Source organism: Phoca vitulina, unplaced genomic scaffold, assembly GCF_004348235.1.
Source record: "Phoca vitulina isolate PV1807 unplaced genomic scaffold, GSC_HSeal_1.0 scaffold21, whole genome shotgun sequence".
In the NCBI taxonomy this organism is placed as follows: Eukaryota; Metazoa; Chordata; class Mammalia; order Carnivora; family Phocidae; genus Phoca; species Phoca vitulina.
Genome location: NW_022589724.1, coordinates 21,032,683 through 21,052,184, shown reverse-complemented (window position 1 = coordinate 21,052,184; position 19,502 = coordinate 21,032,683). Strand labels below are relative to the sequence as shown.

The window sequence follows — 19,502 nt, the reverse complement described above, 5'->3', positions numbered from 1 at the left end:
CATTGGTGGGGGCAGGTCAATACGGCTGGTGAGGTTTTGCCTTCTCCGGCTTTCCTGTAGCTTTATTTTCATGAAACCACTGTGCATTGAACTGAAAGCGTCCACCAGGCTGAGAAAGAGCGAGTCCAAGCTTCTGAGATGGAGCAAAAAGCAGTTGATGACTAAGGATGACAAACATGGGCTGCATAGCCCGCTGCTCTCTGTAGCCTCATCAACACCACTTGCCTCAGCCCAGGTCTGAAGTTAGACTGATGATGTCACCAGAGTCTCTTAAAGGGCTCATCACTCACAGCCACTTGTCATATATTATTCAGCGCATCTATAATGCATGTAACATTTTCTACCAAATTTCCATTCCTTTCTTTTCGTGACCAGGGAAAGAAAAATAGAGTCAGGATGACTTTTTCCAACTCCTCATCCTTACTGCCCTTCACTGAAGAATAACCTCATCTTGAGTTACCCCCGAAAATGGTCATTCAGGCTCTGGTTTCATTAATAAGGATGAAACTACAGTTTCATAATTATCATCTAACTAATGCACATTCTATATAGACAAGTAAATGGATTTCCCGCCATCTTTTTCTTCTGGTGTCCACAGAGATGGGGACACAGCTGTCGCTTTTTCTTTCTCTCTCCGTTATTCTCCATCTTATTTTTTTGAAACTTTGGGACTGTATCAATTCTGTTAGAAGCTTTCTACCTTCTCACCTCCTATAGAGTTAATGAGAGTCCCCCCCGAGAATCTGACGTCCTCATGGTTCGAGTGTGAATCTAATTAGAACCTGGGATCTCAAGGATCAGGAGGAGTCATGTAGGGGAAGGGTTGTTTCAGGCAGAGGGAATGAGATGCCAGGGGCCCACCCCATCCTAGGGCTTGTGAGGAACTGAAAGAGGCCAGAAGACAAAGCGTCCCCTGAAGCAGCACTCTGGATGGAAGGGCAGGCGTCAAGGACAAATGGTGTTGGAGTTAGCCTGGGGTGTGAGCCGTTGCTCCACACCCAGAAGGGCTTGGTGCCGGGTTTAATGCTCTGTTGTCACCATCGTGAAATTGTCAATACCTTTTGAACAAGGGGACCCACGTTTCTGTCTTGCGCTGGATCCCACAAATGGTGAGGGGCCAGTCTTTGGGGAAATCCACTGGCCTGAGACTCAGTTTCTCCTTTTGTAAAATCGAGAGCAGATCCCTCCTTCAAATACACTGTCATGAGGATTAAATGAGATTATGAATAATCGGTGCATTGTATAGTAAATGGTACCTAATAAACATTCCCTTCTCCTTAGCTAAGAAGGTCTATCAGAATCACCGGAGAGGGAGGGGCAGGGGCCTTGGTTTTCAAAATTCACTTGCCTGTGTTCCCCTCTGACAGATTCTGACTCCCAGGTGTGGGTTGGGGGAGGGGTGGTGGTTAGGGCCCCTTCAGTGATACCGATGTACACCTGAGCTTAAGAAAAGTAGCCTTGGGTTTTCAGAGATCTAGCTAAGAAGCAGCTTAATAGAGAAGAGCAGATGGAGGGGAAGAAATTGATGGACCACAGCTGATCCTTAACATAATAAAAAACCTGTTAAGGAAGAAAGAGGTCACTGATAATGCTGAAATGCGTCATGAGAACTCGTCTCATTATCAAGGTTCCTATAAAATGTTCCGCTGTCCATTTGGCCTAAGAAGTACACCCCGAGGAAGAGGTGCCGTGGACAGGAGAAGCCAGGGTCAAGGCCCAGGGTGGGGGTCAGGTTTGGATTTATCGTCACCTTCATGACCCTAATACCATACTCGATTCCTGAAAAGAAATTGTAGCTAGAGGGAGTAATCCTGAATTATGTTTATCCCACCCAGATTTTAGGCTTTGACATTCTTCTAATGAAAAACCTGAAGCCTATCCTACTTGAAGTAAATGCGAATCCCAGCATGAGAATCGAACATGAGCAAGAAGTAAGTACTTTGAATATCTCCTTGAATAAATTGCCCAACTGCTGCATGTGGTCATTCTCATGTTGCTCACTTGGCTAAACAAGATTCAACATTCTCAAATTGGCACAGCAAACTTCTGCCCAAGTCTAAATAATTTCAGTTTGGTTGAGCTCTGAGCAGAGTCTATAAATATAAGACCTATCCGACCCATGGTAACTTCCCAGCATGCCGTTCTTCCAATTTTTAAGGTCTGTGGATATAGGAACAGCTGAGCCTTTCCATCAGTTTTGACATGAACTAATTAGTTAGCCTCAGGAGATGAGCTAATTGAAATTCTATGAATATGATTTAGCCATGTCGACATACTTGAATCACTAAGATAAATAGTACATTTAACAGTGGTTATATTTTTCCTCCCCCCTTAAAAAAAACACACACACATAAAAAAGACTGGAAGGAAATACACCAAATACTAATATTGGGTTTTTGGGGGACTATGTAGATTCTTTTAATTTTCTTAGCCCCTTCTGTATTTCCAAATTTTCTACAACAAGCATGTATGATTTTTTTTTTTAAAGATTTTATTTATTTATTTGAGAGAGAGAGAGAGAGCATGAGGGGGGAGGGTCAGAGGGAGAAGCAGACTCCTCGCAGAGCAAGGAGCCCGATGCGGGACTCGATCCCGGGACTCCAGGATCATGACCTGAGCCGAAGGCAGTCGCTTAACCAACTGAGCCACCCAGGCGCCCAACAAGCATGTATGATTTTGATGATTAGATTAACATAGTGCTCTTTATGTATGTATTTCCTCTTTATGTCTTTTGTCGATTTGTTAAAGGAAATTGCCATTGTACAAATAGCATGAAGGGAGCCTTTAAAAATTCTCTTCTATAGATTCATATAAGCAAAACCTAACTAACAGTACAGCCAATGAGCTGGTGCTGATAGTCGCTTGGTACCAAGTCACTCCCTCCACTGAAACACAGAATCCTACCCATTCAAGCTTTCTCCAGGGGTATTTGAAAATGTCCCCAGCCTTGTCGATGAGGAAGTGAAGGTGGCCGTGATCAGAGACACGCTGCGCCTCATGGACCCACTCAAGAACAAAAGAGAGAACCAGTAAGTATTTTTTATATCATTCATTTCTATCAACTCTGCTCCCCATGTCCTAGCCATTCGGTTCTTAGGACATCGTAACATTGTGAGATGAACATATTAAACCAGCTAATCCATCATATTTTCATTTATGGATATCAGCCTCCGAATATAGTGACTTAAAATCAGGAGATGGATATATATATATGAATCCGACGTTTGGGATTCAGCTGATGAATTTTTAGCTGATTGTTACTTGAATCTAGGGAGTCTCTTCCACAAACCCACTCCGCCCCACCCCCCGAGATGGGATCTCCTCTCACCCACTATTGGTGACATAGTGCTTCTCTTGGAAATGCTCAAGCCTAGGGAGAGAGTAAAACAAAGCCAAGGAGAGGACCACTGGCCACTTGAATGTGATAAAGATCATTTCCTTTTTACCTTCTTCGTGATGCTTATACTCTTGCATTATAAGCTTTTTGTTTCAACGTTCGCAGAGCCAATTTAAGGAAATTCCGGAAATTCTATCATCTTTACAGCAGTATAATTCTCTCTGTCCCACCCACCCCGGGGCAGGTTACCCTGGTCAGGATGCTGGTGGGAGTGGGTGCCTCGCCCCTCCCTCCATGGAATCACCCCTGAAATGAGCGGCATCTCATTTGGGTATTTTGTTTGTTTTGTTTTTGTCAAATTCCTAGCTCTCACAAAGTATGGGTTGAGTAAATATCGTTATGCTTGTTTGAGGCAGAAAAATCAAAGATAGGCATTTGAAATAGCACTCTTTGTACCCCCGGCAAATCAGATTGACCTAAATGCTCGCAGACAAATAAAGCCCTTGTCAGCACGGTTCAAGACTGCAGGGAACACTGGCTTCCCCTTCCTGAGCAAGGGGTGTTCTGCAGGTGCCTCCACCTCAAGAACTGGGCTCACGCCAGAGATACTGTTAGAATATTCTGCAGTGGTGCTTCTCCCCTGGCTTGCACACTAGAACCATCATAAACACCAGTGTGAGGGCCCCCACTTCTAGAGACACTGATTTTAATTAGCCTGAACTGGAGGCCTGGCCACATAAGTCTTCCAGGTTCCCTAGGGGATCCTACCGAGCAGCCGAGGTTGAGTACCGCTGCCTGGCAGGAAATGTCACTCTGTAGGAGTGTTTGTCTTATTCTGAGTCCGGCTGGACGGTGGCTGCTCGGTTGAGCGCCCCTCCGGAGTGTTCTTCACCGCGTGAGGCACAGAGTGTGGCTTTTGGCAAGACTTGGCTGAGAACGTTCACCTGCAGCCCGTCGGGCCAGTCCTGCCAGGCGTGGCTCCCACCGATTAGAGCTGCAAAGTGGTGTCCCATCAGGTCCCCCGCATGCTCGGTGTGGCTCACACGCCACGGCAACTGGGAGCGCGACCACTCGTCCGGGCACGCAACGGCTTTCTTCTGCCAGCCCTAAGGGGAGGCAGCAGATGGAGGGCAGTTTGGTCAGGTTCATTGCAATAAAACTCATTCCTTGAGAATCTACTCTCCGAGGGTTATTGATCTCCCTGATAGAGATGAGGTCTCGAGAGACTGACTGTACGGCACTCTGGGGAGGTTTGGGGGGCTGTCCATGTCAGTGTGGCAAGCTAGTACAGCTCTTTAAAGATGACCTTGACACATGAGCGCTCCAATTGTGTTGGTGGGAACAAATTTGAAGGCCATTGTGTGGCCACCAAAAATAGGAAAAGATATAAGAGGATCACTGTATTTTCACGTTAAATGGTACCGAAACATGATTAGCTTTCTTTTCCTTGGTTTAGGTGTCTTGCTTTACCTACACCTGGCATTCTGGATCATCTCTGTGAGCTGTAGATCTAAAACTGAATAGCGAGGGGGCACAGGACCACAGGAAGGATGGGAAAGACATTTACAACTTATCAATCATAAGTAGCAGAACCTGGTTTTAACTGAAGCATTGGCTTTTTTTTTTTTATTGATAACCAGGAACAGTTAAAACTTCTAGAACCTGACCTCGATTCTAATATAAAACCCTTCTAGCTCCCCCTTTTCTTACCTATAAGGGTGCATATTAGTAGCCAAATGTCATTTACTGATAATTTTCCTAAATTTCACCTTAAAAAACTCCCAACAATGATTGTCTACGAAAGTACTTTGTAATCTGTAAAGTGCATTTATATGTAAAGAATTATTACCATTTTGATAACTTTATCATGCAGATAAAAAGGCTAAAATTATCCTCAACTCCTCTGTGTAGAAATGTTTCAGAATCACTTGAAAAAGCAATGTATTTAGGCCCACAGAAAATACCCAGTGTTGTAGTGCTGAATCATATGTATCCAAAGCCGAGACCATGTCATTCCAGCTGCAGAAAACAACATCACATAGACTTCTGGGTTGGGAGGTAGCTTTAGAAACCAGAGTGTTTTGTGTTTAAATAGGATCTGACCTAAACCTTTAAAAACAAATGAAACCCTAGCCTTTCGCTACAGCTCTTTAGCAAAAGAGAGTCTGAAGTGTCCCTCATTAATTCCTTCTTGAGTACAGATCGTCAGCAAGACCAGTGAGGTGAGTCTTCACTATCCCCATATAGATTGAAGAAAAATGGTAGATAGATGTCCTGACCTCTTCATGCCTCTGAACTTCCTCGGGAAGGTATGGAGGGGGATTGTGTCCATGTGTGAAGCATCTTCACACACCTCGGGGGCTTATGGGCTGGGTTCAGTTTCCTGGTGGGACTGAAAGCAGTCCCCGTGCCTTCCAGGGGAACAAGAAATTGTGACTGCTGGTACCTATCTTGGCAAGCTGGAGGCTCACTCGAAGATACCAGATTCAAATTCTGACCTCAGGGATGTTGTGGAGCTGTGTGAGCCTTGGTGTCCTTTTCTATGAAATGGCATTTAAATGAAACAGGAAACCTATCGATAAATAGTAGCCACTTAAATGCTTAGTTCACTACTCAACAATAAAATTCTCTACTAGAATATGAGAAAACAAAATTAAAGCTTAGCTATCATTATCTTTTCTGGTAAAGCAGAATTTTGAGTTGAAAACCAGTGACATATCCTAAAACTGAAGCTGCTGGGTCACTGTGGACTAGAATTGACATTGGAGCTGGTTGCCAATGGAACATTCTGTTTCCAAGTAGCAAGAGGTCACTGGCCCGGGCATATTTCTTTGTTGGATTAGGAGAGAATAGCTTTGGCCCCTGAAGGAATAAAATAGCTGTCATATGAGAACTCTTTTGAACTATGATACATTTTATAATATCTAGTGACTCTGATTTACATAGTAGGGTTTTTTTGGGGGCACTGAAGGGACATGGGAAAGGGGAGGCTAATGGGTTGGGACTCTGGAAACATCGTATATCTGTACACACACATATATGGTGTTAAAATTCACATAATATAAAATTAGCTATTTAAATTCCATGGCATTTAGTATATTCACAATGTTATGCAACCACCCTAGTTCCAAAATGTTTTGTCACCCCAGAAGGAAACCCTATACCCATGAAGCAGCCACTCCTCATTCCCACCTCCACCAACCTACTCTCTGACTCTGGATATACCTATTCTAAATGCTTCGTATAAGTAGAATCATACAATACACAGTATTTTTGTCTGGCTTCTTTCACTTAGCGTGTTTTCGAAGTCCACCCATGTTGTAACATGTATCGGTGCTTTATTCCTTTTTATGACCAAATAATATTCCATTATGTGGATATACCATGTTATATTATCCATCTGTCACTTGGTGGACCTTTGGGTGGAAGCAATGAACTGTTTTATATTTTGGCATTCTGTAGATTTCATTTGAGAGCAAAGAATCTTTCCTGCTACAAGAAATTTTTTAATATTCCTGGTTTACTTCAACCCCCTCATTTTATTGAGATAGAAACCATCATGCCAGTCAGCTCCCTGGTTCAAGAATCTCCCTCCGAAGCGTCCTGCAGACGAGCAGCCTATGTCCTGGCGCGGCACTGGGTGTGGCATCAGCCTGGTCTGGGGGATGTTGTTGACCTCCGGTCACTGTACTATGAGCTTGGCCAAGGCGCCCTGTTCTCGGATCTGGTCTCTAACATGGGAATCAAGGTATCTCCTTGGCTGGATTGTCGTGGTCATCATATGAAGTGACACCGAGGAGAGAGCCTCATGACATCTGAAGACATTAGACAAATGCCAGTTCTTAGGCCCACCAAGTGGTCAGTCAGGCTTTGAAGTTCTGTTGATGGTGACAGGTAAGTCACCAGCTTCTGAGGCAGTCTATCTGAGGAATGTACCTGATGGTTCTGCACATGTGAATCATACAAGAAAAAACCTAGGGGAAGAAGTCACACAGCTAGTTAGAGGCAGCCTGGGGACTGGATTCTGGGTTCCTGACTTTGACACCAGGGTCCACTTCACTTTGCCACGTTGCTCCATTGACCTCCAGCTTCGCCTTCCATTCAAAGCTAAGCTTGTAAGATAAGGAGAAAAAAAAATCAGGAAAATCAATGGAGAGTTTTCCTTTCCTCAAGGGATTTGGGCAGCCTAATCTTTTTTAAAACTCCTATCCAGGGCAGAAGTGAACAAATTGCATTCCCTGATTATTTAAAAAACAAAATGATTGTTCCATCAATTGATTCATTTTTGGAAGGTCAGTTTGCCCTGGGGAGCCATTTTACTGGTATTTTTCTCCTTTTTCCGGAATGTAGGTATTTCTGGTAACCAGGTTCATTTCTCAGGAAGCATAGCCCTTAGGACCCCAGAGAAGTGTAAGTGAAGCCAGAGACAGGCTTGGAGGAATCGGAGGGGACTTTTTCGATATCGTGCTGCCACGTAGTGCCCAGGAGCTGTGATCTAGACGGCCTGGCCCGTCTCTTATTCAGAAGCGCCTTTTGTATTTTGGAACACGGCTTATATAAAGCACAGAAGCGCCCTTCCCCACAGCAACACCTCACCGCCCTCTCCCAGTTTCGCTTACTTTCTATCACAGCAACAACCTGGTGGATTAAAAGGGGAGGAGTCAGGCTGGTCCGAGCCGCTTTTGCCCAGATTCAGAGAGGTTTGTCCTCTGAAGGCTTCACTGGGAGCTCAGGCTTCACTTCTCACCTTGAGTCCAAGCATATCCCTTGGATCCTGCACCATGTTTAGAGCCAATAAATTAAATGAATCCCCAAATTAAGTTGATTCTACATAGAATCTGGGATAAAGGTGGAACATTCTAAGAGAAATGAGACCAAGGAATCTCCCAGTGGCTCAGTTTCACAGCTGGGGCTTTGTACCAAGACCAAGGAATGTAACTCTGTCCTGTCCTGGAGAAGAATATCAAAAACACATGAACCAGAGGTCCTCCAAGCCCAGACCCCTGCCATTTAAACTGGCAGTATATCCTACTGAAATCTCTTCAATGGGAGGGAAGAGAGACTCCTAAAATGTCTAGACTAAACATGTCTTCAAGAATGCGGGACGCCATCTTTCTTACCAGAGAGTGCTCTTCTGCAAACAGTCCTTCAGAACAATCATCTAACCGTCCTGACCAATGGCCCATCTTGCTTGCACAGCTGACATTTTGCTGAAATTCTGGGTTTCGCTGATTCCTAAGGATTCCTTTGTGGTAAGACCCTACAGATCAGCACACACTGACCGCGAGCCCCTTTGAAGATTTCACGTAAATCAGGAGTCTGGGTCAGAAAGACACGAATATTTGCATATTTATTTGCATGTCATTGACACCATGCAAGGATTAGAGAACCAGCTATTGGCTTTTAGAGTATTTACTGACTTACTCTGTGCCAGGGAGAAGTCTTACAAAACTGAATTAGCTCACAGGCCGATGGGAGAGGCAAGACCCACACATACAAATGAATCTGTAAGGTAGAGAGTGCAAAGTGCCCTAAAGGAAAAGACAGATTGCCAAGGGAGAAAACTGTAAGGAAAGATTATTTACTGATAAGAAGAGTTAAAAAAAAATCTGGCTAGGAGGAGGTGGCATTTGAACTGAGGTTTAAAGATGAGTAATATTTGAAACATACAAATGGAAGGATGTCCTTGGTGGAGGAAACAAAGTCGCAGGGCTCTGTTGGGGGAACTTAAGGAGTTCAAATCAGCTGGAGAGGCAGGTGGATGAAGTGGATTCACAGAGAGGAGGTGTTGCTGGGGAAGCAGATGAAGACCCAGACGCCAGAGGGGGAGGGCCTTGAATGGCAGGCTAAGAAAATCAAAGCTTGTTCTCAATCCGCAGTATCTGCGAGGCCATTAACTACATAAAATTTTGTGTATCTGTATATTTTTCCTGGAGAGAAGGCCAGGAATTTCATCATGTTTTCAAGCAGTTGAGGACCCCAACAGTCCTATTATCATCAGAGGCCACAGGGAGCTGGAGCAGTTTCTCCAAGGTTGGGGTGTTGCAGCTTTAAGATACATTAAGCCCTCTGTACCTTGAAACGTCTCACATTTTGGATGGCAGTCAGCAATCTAGAAAAATGTGTGTGCATTTTCAAGTAAGAACAGACAGGAAATGGCTAATGATAAGTGCATTATGTTATGGGCAAGAAATAAAACCAGACAACTCTCTTTCATTTGAAAGTGTTTAAACATTAAGTCAGAAGTAACCAGTAAAAGCCTCTTTCGTGTGAAGTTTGTTGAGCAGGAACCATTTCCGAGACTTATGGGGAAGGTGGAATTTCCTGAGCTGAGTGAGAGTGTCATTTCAGAGACGATTAGGCAGGAGCCGAGCCCCTCTGCCAGCAGGCAGGCCCGCTGTCCCTCTTGCCCCAGCTGGGAGCAGATGGGACACTAGACAAGCATATGGCCAGTGAGGCACCATTATGGGGTGGTGCGGAATTCTGCGGGGGCCCTTCCAGAGTCATCCCAGGTAGTGGTGGGGGTAACAAATGTATTTGGAGATTTCCTTAGGAGTTGCTTCAGTGAGCCTTAAATGTTCATGTGCTTTTAAATGAGGAGTTGTTAGCTTTTTGGAAGGAGGCAGTGTGGCCTGGGTTCAGGAGACTGAGGGTTTGGGACCGGTTCTTCTTGGCCTTGGATAAGTCACTGTACTTTCCCACACCTGGTTTCCTCATCAGAAATAAAACCAAGAATGAAAGCAAGGGAATGCCAGGTCTGCTTAGCTCTTGCTTTGAAAGAGAATGGAGGTGAAACTATTTAGCACACGAAAGAGATGTGTGCGCACCGGGTATTATCATATCATTACCTGGGTGGGTTCAGGCCTTTACTGTAAACTTTGGGCCAGGACTCGTCTTTTTATCTTTAAGTACTGAACAGGAGTAGGTGTGTATGAGTGATGGGTTATCTCCTGTGAGGAAGCTCTGTGGCCAGCTAGGTGGTTACTTCATTTCCAGTAATGCTCAAAACCAGAATGAATAAAATGGGAGCCAATGCGTGGAAAACATCAACGTACAGCAGGATCTACACATGGCAAAGAGAGAACAAGACCAGACAGAAACTTATTTGTGCATGGCTGTGCGTCCCAGACTGTGAACCTGTGGACAGTTCAGAAGAAGGCAGGGTGAGCCAAGGATTAGGGGGAATCCCATGAAATGGTTGATATTAGACCTTTTTTTCTGGACCTACAAGAACGGCAGTTTCCAATAATTCAGCTAACAGCTGGCCTGGAGTGGTCAAGGCACCCTTCTTGAGGGAGGTGGGGCTTATGTTCCCTTGGATTGGATTTGGTGAGAAAAGAGAAAACAAGTTTTGGGGAGGAAGGATGGAGGCGGGCGGGGTGGGGGGCGGGGGTTAGGCAGGGCTGGAGAGGTTCATGGCAGGCCAGCACCACCAGTCATGCTTCCAAAAGGGCCCTTAGATGGAGAGGACAGAGGCTTCTTCTCTGCTACTCACTTCCTATTAATTTTTTTTCTCATTATAAAGTTAGTATGTGCTTATTATAAGAAAAATTAGAAAATACTGAAAAGTGTATAGCATGAAAGAAAAATCTCCCTCAGATTCAAGTACCCAGAGTTAACCTTTATTAACTTTTTAGTTCATAAAAATAGTATGTTCTTCTATTTTGTTTTATAGGTGAGGCCATCCGATCTATATAATTTTTGGGTGCTGTTTTTATTGTTTTCCTTTGTACGTGACAGCAATTTCCCCTTCGTGCTTGGGGGGAAAAGCATCATTTGCATCAGCGGCTGGGTTAGAATCAGCCTCCGTGTTGGGGAATGTTTAGTTTATTTCCAGCATCTTGTGCTTAAAGCTGCGTGTGCAATTTAGGATGTTGTCTTAGCATGGAGGGAGCCCCTGAGGAAGCAGGAGAGGAGACCCACTCATGTTTTGAGCGCACAGGTAGGAGAGTGCTGTGGGTGAGAGTGGGCGCCCCGGAGTCAGGTGCTCTGGGGTGAATCCAGGCACTGCTACTGACAGCTGAGAATGGGACAGAACGTCCTCCCCTTTCTGTACTTTGCTTCCTTCATCCGTAACAAGGAGTTTGCAATAGGTTGTTTCTAAAGCTGCAAAGCAATGAGAACTTCTTAATTTGGAGGGAGAGAAAAATGCTGCTTATTCCTAAAAGACTATTTGTCTCGGGAAATGTCTAATCTGAGTGTATTTAAATAAACCAAACAATTTGTGTAACCTGGGGACTTTCTTTTTTAAGGGAAAAACAGCGCGAAGGAAGAGGTGGGCAAAGTAAGTGGGAAGGGAGCTCCAGCGGTGACAGGTTAATCTTTGGCTGCGAGGATGGATTTGATTTCCCTCTAATTATCTGCTAGGTTAAAAGAAATGAAAGATCAAAATTAAAGCCAGTTTTAGTCATCATTTGAAAGCCCTTGGATGTCACACCCAATGGTGGGCAATATTCTCCAGTTGCTTTTGGTCCTTTTTATTCAATTTCCATTGTTTGCTTCATTTTCAATAGCAAAAGAGCCCCTGGCAACCCTCCCCACAAAGGCTAATGTCAAGGGATGGGAAGAGGTGGGACTTGAGCAACTTAGAGCCCTGGGACCCACCCCCAACCTCACCCCCCTCTGGGGGCGCTCACAGCCACAGTGAGGATCAGCCGCTCAGTGAGTGCACTCCCAGCCAGGGGTGGGGGGGTGGATGTCTTCATTTGCTTGGAGAGGATCACTTTCTTCCTCCGGATGGTCCACGCCTCTGCAGCACCAGAGGCCAGCCCGGAGAAGCTGCAAACACATGCATGAGCGCATGCATGTGTGCATGAATGAGTGAGTGTCGAGGGATCTTTCCATGTGGTCCTGTGCTCGAGGCTGGGTCAGCAGTGCCCCTGAGCCTTTGCGCGGTGCAGGGTGCAGCGGGAGGACCGGCAGCAAGGTGAGCAGGATGGAGGCCATGAGAGGGGCCTGGGCAGAGAAAACAATCCCTACAAGGACCCCATGGGGCTCTCGGGGCACAGAAAGGAGTCCAGAACTCCAGCTGCTTGGCTCATAAGAGCTCCAAGCTGGAAACAGTCTAACTGTCCCCCAACAGAAATGCACCAATCATGGATATTCACTCACTGGAGTACTCTATGTCAATGGAAATGTGTGAACCACACCTCTGTGCATTGATATGGATGTTGAGCCAAAGAATATCTACAGTATGGTTCCAATAAAATTTAAAACAGGCAAAACTCAACTGTATTTTGTAGAGATGTAACCCTAAGTGGCAAAAACATGAAGAAAAGCAAGGACAGGATGTGAAAGCTGTGGAGAGTTACTTCTGGGGAGGGATGGGGAGACAGGGTGTGACCTGAGAGGGACACAGGTGGGCGATAGAGACCCCGGCCGCGCTCTAATTCTTCATCCAGGCGGTGGCCCAGTAAGTGCTGGAATTTCTCTGTAAGCGCACACATCTGTCTTACGCACTATCCCACATGTGTGCTAGAGCAGTTTTACAGGTGAAATAAGGAAGCCCAGCATGGTTGGATTATAGCACGTAAGCAGGGAGGGAGTCGGGAGACAGGGCCAGATGCTGCCGGACCTACTGGGTCAGGCCCCACATTTTGTTTTTGTCCCCCCAGCAATGTTTTAAACAGCAGGGCGGCATGCTGAGATTCGGCCGCAGCAGGAAAACCAAACTGGAGCGAGGCGAGCGTGGGCGCGGGGCAGCTGAGAGTTTTGAGACGGTGGTTGTGTGCATTGGGTGTCAGTGGTGGGGATGGAGGGAAATGTTGCAGCCATGAGGTATTTAGGAGGATGAGGGGATAGGACTCAGGATGAGTCTGATAAGCCGTGAGGGTGAAGGAGGACTCAAGAAAGGGGATAGGTTGGTTAGCCCCTGCAGAGACCAGGCGACTTTCCACAGGCCTGGGGTTTGGGAGTCTACGCATCGGGGAGGGGGCAATGGCCAGTGATGGGAATGTTTACCTGTGTGCGTACATCTGCCAGCCCCCGGCTCCTGACAGGTGCATTTCTGCACACCAGGACCTCTCCAAGGCTCCGTTAGGGAGAGCGACTAGAATCTATCCTCAGAGGCCTGGTTAGGAAGTGGGATTGGACATTCCCCTGCTCAGAAGAAAGGGTGGAGGAGAAGAAAAGACCCCAGGAGCCAGCATGTCCATTTTTAGCTTGCATGGTTGTGGTGGTTGTGTGGGAGAGGGATAACCCACAGACCCCAAAGGGCAGAACAAGGAAACAGGGAGGAGATATGCAGAGAGATTTATTTAAGCTCAAGGAAAAAAAAAACCCAAAACCAAAAAAAACAACCTTACTTGGCCTGAAATGATAAAGGTTGACTCAAAGGAGTAGTGAGTTCCACGTAGCTGGAAGTATTCAAGCCGAGGCTAACTGGCCAGAAGCAGGGAAGGAGCACCAGCTCTGGGATCAAACAGACGTAGGTTCAGTTCCAGGGCTGTGATCTTGGGCAAGTTGCCTGACCTCTCCGAGTCCCGTGTCTTCCTCTGCACAATGGGACAACGGGTGGCTGCACGGATCACATAGGGACCAAAGCAGGTCTCCAGGTACACTCATTCCACAGCATCTCTTGAGTTCCTACTGTGTACATGACACCTGTCGTCAGCCTGCATGCAGGCCTGCCCTTGACGTTAGTGGGGCCTGAGAGAGAGTACACATTGAGATCTGAGCCTCCTACCAGCCCCTCCTCCTCTTCCCGCTCCTGACTCCATCCACCATTGCAAGGGGTCAGGAGATTCTCCAGGTCACACGCCTAAGCTCTGTCCGCACCAACCCCCACCCCCAGCGGGTCAACTTGGCTATCCGTCAGGTCTTGGGGGAGCACACCAGAAGCACATTGGCCCTTGAAAGGATGGACTCGGCCATTTAGGAGGGGACAACAGGGTCCTGGGTACCAGAAGGTGTGGGGCACAGACCCCATGTGGGCACGTGTGCTTGGCCTAGAGGACTCCTTGCCCCACAAGGAGGGGGGCGACCAGAGCTGTGCTGAAGCAGGACCCTCTCCAGCGGAGAGCCCAGGGCAGGGGCTTGTTGCCAGGTCGAAGTGCAGTATCTTCTGCAAGATTCTTAAGTGGGGGTGCTTAGTTATCTCGGGGATGCTTGGCCATGAGCTCTCCTGGGGTCTCAGTGGCAGGCTGAGAGGAAGGAGCAAAACCAGGAAACTGGGGGAGATGGCGAGTGGCTGGGGAGGGGCGGGACGGGGCCAGCAGCCCAAATTATAATCTGGGTCAGGGTTCTCAATTCCATGGTAGTGGAGGGAGTCTACGGCAGAGTGCTGCGGAGTCCCCGGGCGGTGGCAGGAGGAGCCTCCTGATTTCAGGCTATCCAGCCAACCTGGGAAGGACAGAGAGCATAAGTGCCTCCCCTGGGCGTGGGGTGGGGGCTGGGGGTGGGAAGAGAGTGGCAGTGACCAGGCCTCAGCCACATAGCCTGGAGTTTGAGATAGAACCACAGCCCTATTAGAATCCCAGCGTGGTAGCTGGGATGGCACAGCTGGGCATCGGACTCTGGGTCTGAGTCAGCAAGGCCCCCCACCCCAGGCCCCATTCTACTGGTGCTTTCTGCTGAGGCCCGTGCGGGCTATAGGGCTGGATAGAGGCAGAGTCCTCAGATGCAGGCCCTGAGAGCCCACAACTGAGTAGGGGCAGAGGGGCGAGGCTGCACGGGCTGTAGATGGGTGGTTCCCAAACTTTAGCAGCCTGTTAGGGGCCCCCACCCCGGGGGAGGGGAGGGTTGTTAAGGCCAGATGGCGGAGTCCCACCCCCAGCGTTCGGATTGTTCTGCATTTCTTACAGGGTCCTAGGTCATATAGATGCTGCTGGTCCAGGCACAACCCAACTCTTTGAGAACCACTTGCCTGCCAACCCTGGGCCTGTGTCCATCCCAGACCCTCCGCCCCTGTTGGCGTCTGGCACTGTGCTCTCAGTTGGGTAGTCAGGAGGACTCATCCTTATGCAAAAGAGATGGACGAGGCCCCTGGGGAGGGAGGCCACTGGAAACACTTTGGCCAGTGATACAACCCTACTCATGGGTGTTGCATACGACCACAGGATTGAAAAGGCAAAGCAGAAACACTGCATAAATTCACGTTTTTATTTAATGTTTCCTTTCCCTGCCTTTCTGTGCAGGCTTCTTAAGATGAGTCAATATGAAATGATTGTAAAATCTAACTTTTAAGGCACAACCCACCCCCTTTGAAATGGTTCTTCCAACGAGGGGGAAATGTTGCAGATGTTTTCCTCTCTTCTTCCTCTTCCAGCTGGTTTGCAGGCCAAGTCCTAGATGTATTCTTCCTAGATGTATTTGAGCCTTCCCCTACCACAGAGCAAGTGGTGGGGAAAATTTTTTCTCTAGGCAACAGCAACATTTCTGTCTCATTTGTTCGGTTTTGCGCTGTAACATGACAGCTCGTGGGGCCACTGATTCGAACTTAGGTCCTCCTAGGAATGCATCGTTCACGATCAGTAAATACAACAGGTTGCAGATTTTAGCCATTTCATTATCGCAAATGGAAATGAATGCTTCCTGGCCTCGTGACTAGTTTAAAATGTATTTTTAAAAAATACAATAGACAAGTTGTATTTCACTCCCAAATTTCTTTGTAGTTCTGATCCACTTCCCATTTCAGCATTATCTGATTATCCTGAGGCCGTGAGCTCTATTTGTCTTTGGGGAAATTTGGTGGCAGAGTAACTTTGTCCAAAACCGTGGAGGAGTCTAAGACATTTCTAGGGAACAGGTCATTTTAGCCCCATTTAGTTTGTCCTTGGATCTGTAAATGTCCTTCCTGGCACTGGAGCTTGGAGCAATACTTTTTTATAAATGGAGATGTAGTGTTGTACAGGTGACAAAGGGTTCTAGAATCCAGTGGACCTGGGTTTGAATCTTGACTTTTCTTTCCTCTTGCCACTGTGAAACATGGGGTAGTTACTTAACTTCTCAAAGTCTCGGTTTCTTCATCTTTAAAGTGCAAGGAATAATAATAACTGCTTTTAACGGAATTATTGTGATTGTTAAATGAATAAAAATACATAAATCTGTAGCATAATGATGGAACATAAGTATAATAAGTGATAGTTATTTGACAATTACCCTTATTGCTGTCATTATACAAAATGCCTGTCACAGCACCGAGTGCAGAGTTCAATAAATGGTAATTATTATTACTATTATTATCATTATAATTCATACAGATGGACATATATCAAGAACGCAATTTTCCACCGTGCAAATTATATGTGTTTTATTTTTTAAGATATGTGAGCCAAGAGGAATTTACATAAGTAAATGAACATTTTAATGAAGTTTAGCAAGATTAGAGTAAATCAACGGTGCTCATATAAATAGTTTAATTAAGGTAATCCCTGATGCAAAACATTTGTCCAATTTGTGCCTCAAAATGAAAATGGGTACCATGGATTTTCCGGAACTTCTCTTTGCTGTGCGTGGGTATGGGGACCTTAAGAAGAACAGTCTGGGGTGCCTGGGTGGCTCATTGGGTTAAGCATTGACTCTTGGTTTTGCCTCAGGTTGTGATCTCAGGGTCCTGAGATCAAGCCCTGCATTGGGCTCTGCACTCAGTGTAGCATCTGCTTGAGATTCTCTCTCTCTCCCTCTGCCCTTACCCCACTTGTGCTCCCCCCCAAATAAATAAATAAAATCTCTTTAAGAAAGAAAGAAAGAAAGAAAGAAAGAAAGAAAGAAAGAAAGAAAGAAAGAAGAAAGAGAAAGAAAGAAAGAAAGAAAGAGGAAGAAAGAAAGAAAGAGAAAGAAAAATGAAAGAACAGTCTTCTCATGGAAAGGCAGCTCTGTCTGTAAGGGAGATGATGTGGGTTAGGAGTCAGGATCCCGGGCCTCACCCTGAGCTGGACTTTGGGGCTCCCCACCCTTCTCTGGGCTGTGGCTTGTTCATCTCCAGAGTCTGCTGCGGCCTGTAAATGCTGTGATTTTCTAAGTGCTCGTGATTTGTTGCCTTTAAAAAAGAGAGATATAAAAACTAAAAAGGAAGATTTCATCCTTTAAAAACACTGAGACTCTGCAAATTTTGCCAGTTGCTTTTAAACCACCAGGTATTAGGTGCCAGATATTTGAGGGTGGCTTAATTGGAAGTGGTGTTTATCATCCGGAGTGTAAGCACTTGCACTAAATGTGTTTTTGACGGTCTCTTGCCACCCAGCTTCTTGCTTCCAAACAGGATGATTTGCTTCTCCGTTGCATTCAGAAGAAACACTTTAGTCCTGGTTACCAATGTTAATTAGTTTGGAGAGACAGGATTGTGTTGCTAAAAATAGTTCTGATACAGAAGGCCGTTTTTTTTTTGGTGCTTTGATAATCTGGCTGCTTCATCAGGGGGGACATTAGGAGGCTTTGCATGTTCTTCTCGATCCAGTTCATTGCTAGCATCCTTGAAGTTGGCGAACCGGCGCTTAGGATCCCTGGAATGGTGCTCCTCCCTGTGCTTAGCAACTGGGGATGTGGACAAGGCCTCCCGTGGTTTGGATCTTAGCATTCATTCTACCAGTGGTTTGTTGGTGGGAAATCTCTCCTCCGGTCTTGGAAGCCTGTTGGATTGGCCTATGACAGCCTGATAGCGTGTATGCATGATGTCAGTGAGGTGAACGGACCAACCTTGCTGTAAGAAAGGGAAGGCATGCTGGTGTGGGAGACCCGGGCCCTCATCTTGGCTCTGCCACGGAGCTGCTCTCTGCCACATACCGTATCCAGGCCTGTTCCGGGGCCTGCAGACGGGAAGCGGATTCTGTGCGGCTCCCTCGCCCAGCTCCAGCATCTGGACTTTCTTATCTCTTCACTGAGGGGCTTGGGCTTGATTGCTGAGGACCCTTTCTGTTCTAACACTCTGTTGGCTCAGTTATTGGTAATAATGGTAACAAGTCTCAGGCTTGTTGTTTACATGGGCATTTTGGTACAACTTTGGGGGCAGGCAGATCTCTGGATGAGTTCCAAATTACCCCAAAATGTGTGCTTAGTTTCTGAGGTTGGTTGTACCCCACATCAAGTTTGTTGTTGGCTCTTTTCTGGGGGGCGGGCAGTCTCCATAAACTGGCTCTTGGCTCCTTTTTAGTAGTTGAGAAATGCTTTGGTTAATTTTCTGTTTTGGGCTCTTAGTGGCATCCAAATTGCTTTATGTATTACCTCAGATTAAGATCTCAGAATTGGTAGGGGCATGGCATTGTCTTGATTTATGATGTAGTCATTTGAAGTTCTCTTTTAGTTTTACATTTGAGTTATTTTGGGTGATATCACCCCATTCTCCCATTTTTCTCCTCCTTAAACTCTGTGTTCTACTCTGAATTCCAGGGATTGCATTCATATAGCGTAGTAATGTTTTGGGCAATTTGTCACATACGTGCTGACATTTGAGCTACCTCTTCTTTAGGAAAGCGCTCTGGCCCTTTCCAGGCTTTCTCATTGAAAGGGGGATCGTAATGGTCAGAATCTTTGAAGAAGGCCCAATCCACAGCCCTCTTTTCTGCCTAAAATCTGAAGTGATCGGAATAAGACAAAGGAATAAAGGGGCTGAGGGCCAAAATATCACTGTTATTATGGAAAAGGTGACGTTGGAGAATGTGTCTTGTGTCCAGAGGCAAATGAGCCTCCCATTGCTGAGTCCAGAGAGTCCTGAGAGCCTGGTTCCCCACCCGCACCAGCAGGATGGCAGGAACCAGAGCGAGCCCTGGTGGCAGAACCTGTGCCCCCAAGAGGACAGGAGGAAGGGCTGACTGGCTTCCCCCCAGTTTCTCTCTCCACGCTCACCAATCAAAAAAGGACCTTAATTTCCTCAGGGGTAGAGTGAGGTGGGGCAGAGAAAGTCCAAAGATGTTATGCTGAGGCCCTCCTGTCACATGGAAAGAAATATCTAAGGTAGAAAAACAGTGTCTCCCCTCCCCCACCAAAACAATGATACTTACGTCATAGGAAGCAGAGTGGGGGAGGCGGTAAAAGGACAAGCTCTGGAGTCTGACAGACCCGGTTCAAAACCCTAGTCTCCACTTAGAGGCTGTGTGATCAGAGATGAATTCCTTCACCTCTCTACACCTTACCTGCAAAGCAGGAGAAAGAGGCCATCACTGGGAAAGTCAAGTGAGATAATCTGTTAGGATGCCAGGCACAAAGTAAGTGCTCGATAAATAATAGAGAG

General features: G+C 46.4%; 1 protein-coding gene across 1 annotated transcript in view; it reads left to right on the top strand.

Moving 5' to 3' along the window:
* Nucleotides 1–19,502, top strand: part of TTLL11 (tubulin tyrosine ligase like 11) — a 227,359-nt gene that overhangs the window by 102,141 nt on the left and 105,716 nt on the right. Inside the window, exons 5-6 of the mRNA XM_032418525.1 lie at nt 1,836–1,931; nt 2,914–3,029. Of these exons, the coding sequence (XP_032274416.1) occupies nt 1,836–1,931; nt 2,914–3,029 (212 nt within the window). The remainder of the gene's footprint in view (nt 1–1,835; nt 1,932–2,913; nt 3,030–19,502) is intronic.